Genomic DNA, 4,708 nt, shown 5'->3' on the forward strand with positions numbered 1-4,708 from the left:
ACATATATAATAACCATTTTATTATTGCCTCTTGGGCATATCTCCAACACCATCATGGAGGGCAAAGAAGTTCTGAAGCAGGGGCTGATTAGGCGCATTGGAGATGGTAAAACCACAAATATATGGAGCATAACTGGGTCCCTAGAGATTTTATGCTTAACAATTGTTGCCAATTGTCAAGACCCCCCCCCCGGAGAAGGTGAGTGACTTGATGGATCCGATCAATGGTGGCTGGGATCATGAAAAGGTTAACATGGTTTTTATCCAAATGGATGCTGAAATAATCCGAAACATTCCAATTAGTACAATTCCTCAATTGGATTTTTGGGCATGGCACTATGAAAGGAGAGGCTTTTTCTCGGTAAGAAGCGCATACCGTATGTTGATTGAAACAAAGCTGCAGCGGGAGAACTGGCTTGATCATGTGGCTGGTGGATCTGATTCAACAAACCAAAGGAAGCAATGGTGCTCCTTGTGGAAAACCAAGGTTCCTAGCAAGATCAGAGTGTTTGCCTTGAGGTTGGCGAGAGCTTCTCTTCCTACTGAAGATGTTCTAAATCATAGAGGTATGTCCACGGTTCCTGCTTGCTCCTTGTGTGGAGTTGATGACTCTTGGATGCATTCTCTTATGGAATGTGCTATGGCACGATCAGTGTGGGCTCTGATGGATGAAGAACTCGTTGAACACATGGCACTGAATCAGATTCGGGACCCTCAGCAATGGATCTTTTTTATGCAAGACTCGCTGAATCACTCGGACTTTATCCGTATACTGGTAACCCTCTGGGCAATATGGAAGGCTAGACGAAAAGCGATACATGAGAACCAATTTGAGAGCCCCATCTCTACTGCTGGTCATGTTAACAGATTCATCATGGATCTTGGATCAGCTTGCCCAGCACAGGAAAAATTAAATCATCAACCACACCATACTAGAACACAAGAACATTGGATTGGTCCTGTTGAAGCTCATGTGAAACTGAACTGTGATGGAGCAGTAGCGCGTGATGGACGACGGGGCTCAGTTGCGGTGGTTTGCAGAAATGCAGAGGGACTCTATCTAGGTGCATCTGCAAGGGTAACTGAAGATTTCATAGACCCTGCAAGCCTGGAAGCGTTGGCATGTGTTGAAGCTCTGTCTCTTGCTAGTGATCTCAATGAACAACACATCCATATAGCGACAGATTGCTTAGAAGTGATAAACAATCTGCATGATGGCAGTATCCCCAGATATGGTGCTTTACTGAAAGAAATAAAGATTAGACAGCAACTATTTGGTTCTGCTAGTTTCACTCACGAGCGACGGGAACACAACATGGAGGTTCATAATTTAGCAAAATCTGTTTTTTTTCTACCTTTTAGCCGCCATATTTGGCTTCAGAACCCTCCTGAAGTTTGTTGTATTCCTTTGAACATTACTCAGTAATAAAGCTTGTGTTTATGCTAAAAAAAAAAAAGGTATCTCAAAAAAGAATTTCTCAAAAAAAAAGGTATCTCAAAAAAGAAAACATGCCTTCTTAGGGGAAAAAAATCCCAGATTCCTGAAGAAAAAGTCAGATTCAATGGAGGTGGCCACTAGAAAAAACTAAGAGCGATACAACTTTTTTTTTCGATGAAGAAGAGCGATACAACATAGACGTGGTTTCCTTCAGTTTCATCGCTCTGGTGTACTGATGCGGCAAAGAGATGCCCATATGTTTATTCAGCTAAAGGCTAGCACATATATCAATGTTAATTTTGGTTTGATATGTAAAAGTTTCTTTGCAGCTAAGCTTTGCGCTATCCGGAGACACGACAAAGCCAACAACTAAGAAACCGACAAGACCAAAACCCCCTTGGTTTTATTGTTTACACTGCAAGTTGCTGAGATAGAAAACCAAATCAAACCTCATGCTTTACTCAGTCTTTGGTATCTTGCGGCCAGCAAGAGGAAAACAACAACTAAAAAGTTAAGAGTTGTGAGAAAAGACAAAGAAGAAGGTTCATGTTGTAAAAGCATGAAACGCATTGTCACCTCTTCGGTTCTCCTCTTCTGCAAGAGTTTTCGAACCAATGATGGGATGATTTCATCGCCTGGCCGCCTCCTGAAGACCGAGAAAAAAGAAACAAGCAGCCTCCTCGCGTACAGTGATTTGGGAAGTTGAATGGAGAGAAACCGGCAAGTATTCCGTAAAATGTACATAATTCTTCTGCTCATATGTATAGTCGAATGGCAGTGTGCCTGCCATTTCCCAAAAAAAGAGTTCACAAGCCTGCCTTGGTTGATGCATGTCAAAAGATAAATGAAAACAACAGTTGCTAGTCAATGCAGATAGAGCGTGCGAGAGACAAGAAAAAATTAACAGAAAAAGAAACCAGAGATACATGCATACATGAACCAAATAGATGATTCCTCTGATACACCCTATCCACTAGAAACTACAAACACACTGAGGCATACAACACAAACATTTGAAACAGCTTTAAAATGGAAAAGGGAGTCCAGAACCAACCACTAAGAATGAATTCTTAATTTTCATTTTACAAAACAAGGTAGGTCAATTATCTTATGCAGTATAGTAGTATCTATGTACAATCATATGGTGATTGATGGTCATGCATCCTTGTGCTTCAGGTAGATTTCAGCCTGTCCAGTTTGTGCTTAACCTGCAAAATAACCCTGGATTGCATCAGCAAGCCCTCATCTTTCACGCATTGCAACAAATCTTACTAATTAGCATGCAGATGTCTCACCAAAATGGTATTGATCTCCTCAAGCAGAGGCTGGACAATGGAAATAAAGATCATGACATCTCCTGCAAAATCTTCAGGATCCTGGCAGTTCCCCATCAACAACTGAATGAAGATCTCTCTGTCTGGAATGAGCTCCAACGCTACCTAACAGTTTACAAATTACAACTATGCTCGACAGATTAGGACAGCGGATGCAAGTCATACCAACTGATGATTCCAACTCCGCACACTAATCTACGTCTGCAATCGTTGAACTATATTTGTTGTGTAGACAATCTTCAGAAAAAAGATTAGCCTATATAGTCATGTAAATCAATTTTATATTTGTTTAGAAGTTATGAAAAAGAACAACAGTATGTCAACTGATCATACCCTGTAAGCAGCTGATGAAATCCATCCATGGTATGGCTTTAGGGTGATTTTGTATGCTTCTTCCACAATCTCTTTCAGGCTTGTCTCTGGGTTCTTCAATAAACTCTCCAGCAAATGTAATGAGAAATTCATGGACCTAAACCGAACGCATTTGGATACACTTGAGTATGAAGTTTTAAGTTGCGACAGAATAGTTGCGACACATAAAAGAACATTTGTTAGATGAGTAGAAAGTCCTTGTAAAACTAACTACCTAGACAGCCAGATAGTAGCCCTGGTGCAACTGTTGGCCTTCTTTGACATCCCTTCCTCTACTTCTTCTGTCACAATCGCAGTCAAGCTCGCATATTTGGAAGGGTCTCTCGCATGCAGATCTTCTAATCTCTGAAAATGTGGTACACATATTGACCATGTCCACATTCGTAGTTATATGAAAATAAAAACAGACAGTGCAGAATGCACACAGGCAGAGTGGGAATAAATTCCTCACAGAAAAACATTGAATACGTTAATTTATTGAATCCAAAGAGAAATTAGTTACCTGAATGTTTTGCTGAATGTCTTGCCTTAGGACTAGTAATGTTGGCCCAATCTCATCTTTCATGGCAAAAGAAAGTTTTGTCAGTTCAACTTGATTTTACAAATACATAACAGAAAAGAGCAAATGGAAAACAAACTTTATAAATAGAGTACTTCTGATGAATCAAAGTTCAGTTATTACACAAATTTAACTTTAGTTTCAGTTTATTTTCGGTCTATTTATTGCCTCACCTCAACTTCAGGGGTTTTTGGTGGTATTTTTCATTCTCATGCCGCATGAAAGAAAATGTTCTTCCAAAAGCAGCATTTGAATTTGTAACAAGATAGATAAACACATACATACAACTGAAAAATGAAAACCCTAATATCTTAATCTTCTTGTAAAAACAAGAAAAGAACAGCTTAATATTCTAAAACTTTCATTTGTACTGAACAAAAGAAGGAACAAACAGCACAACATTTCGCATCTTAAAGAATATTGAGCAAGTAACCAACCAAGGACATGGAGAAGCTGCTTGGAGACACAGAGGAGGTCCATGGTGGATGACCTCTGCTGCTGCTGCTCTTGCTCTTGCTCCTGCTGATGATCCTCCGCATCTCTCGAGCTGAGCAAGCAGAGCTCCTCCATGGCCATCCTCAGCTCTGACTTGCCGCTCTCCATCTTCTCCCTTTCTCTCTCCATCTTCTCCCTTTCTCTCTCCATCTCCCCTAGCTCATTGAACTTGCCATCTGGCTCAGTTAATCACCTGCTTATATACACGCAATGCAACCTCATTTGCTGCCATTTCTTGGGACAAATGATGGGGTCAACTTCTTGATGCTATTTTTTGATGTAATAATTGTTATGTCTTGGAGCTGTTCTCCTCACCCCTCTATGTGAAGTCAGAGAAGCAAATGGTGTATTATTAGGAGTAAAGTAAGAGATGGTGAATCTGTCGCCTAGCTTAGGATAATTTAATTTACTTGATGCAGTTGTCATGGACTTGTTTAACAGTTAATCACTTGGCCTTGTACTTGTTGCGGTGTAATTAAACCATTGGCCATTAATATATATGTGACTCCA

At 40.3% G+C, this 4,708-nt stretch overlaps 1 protein-coding gene across 1 annotated transcript; it reads right to left on the bottom strand.

Moving 5' to 3' along the window:
• Window positions 1–2,610: 2,610 nt before the first annotated feature.
• Window positions 2,611–4,348, bottom strand: LOC124655888 (glycolipid transfer protein 3-like). The gene is made up of 6 exons (XM_047194719.1): window positions 4,141–4,348; window positions 3,647–3,702; window positions 3,359–3,489; window positions 3,106–3,241; window positions 2,734–2,877; window positions 2,611–2,646 (listed from the first exon to the last, which is right to left on the bottom strand). Exons 1-6 carry the CDS (start codon window positions 4,346–4,348, stop codon window positions 2,611–2,613), a joined length of 711 nt encoding a protein of 236 aa, XP_047050675.1.
• Window positions 4,349–4,708: the final 360 nt, after the last annotated feature.

Source organism: Lolium rigidum, chromosome 1 (genome assembly GCF_022539505.1).
Source record: "Lolium rigidum isolate FL_2022 chromosome 1, APGP_CSIRO_Lrig_0.1, whole genome shotgun sequence".
Lineage (NCBI taxonomy): Eukaryota > Viridiplantae > Streptophyta > Magnoliopsida > Poales > Poaceae > Lolium > Lolium rigidum.

What these genes read in the sequence shown, in the direction of transcription:
- LOC124655888 (XM_047194719.1), bottom strand. Translation starts at nt 4,348, where the DNA reads ATGGAGAGAGAAAGGGAGAAGATGGAGAGAGAAAGGGAGAAGATGGAG. An exon ending in GCTACTATCTGGCTGTCTAG is followed by an intron (nt 3,242 to 3,358) that starts GTAGTTAGTTTT and finishes CGTTCGGTTTAG; the next exon opens with GTCCATGAATTTCTCATTAC. An exon ending in AGGAGATCAATACCATTTTG is followed by an intron (nt 2,647 to 2,733) that starts GTGAGACATCTG and finishes GTTATTTTGCAG; the next exon opens with GTTAAGCACAAACTGGACAG.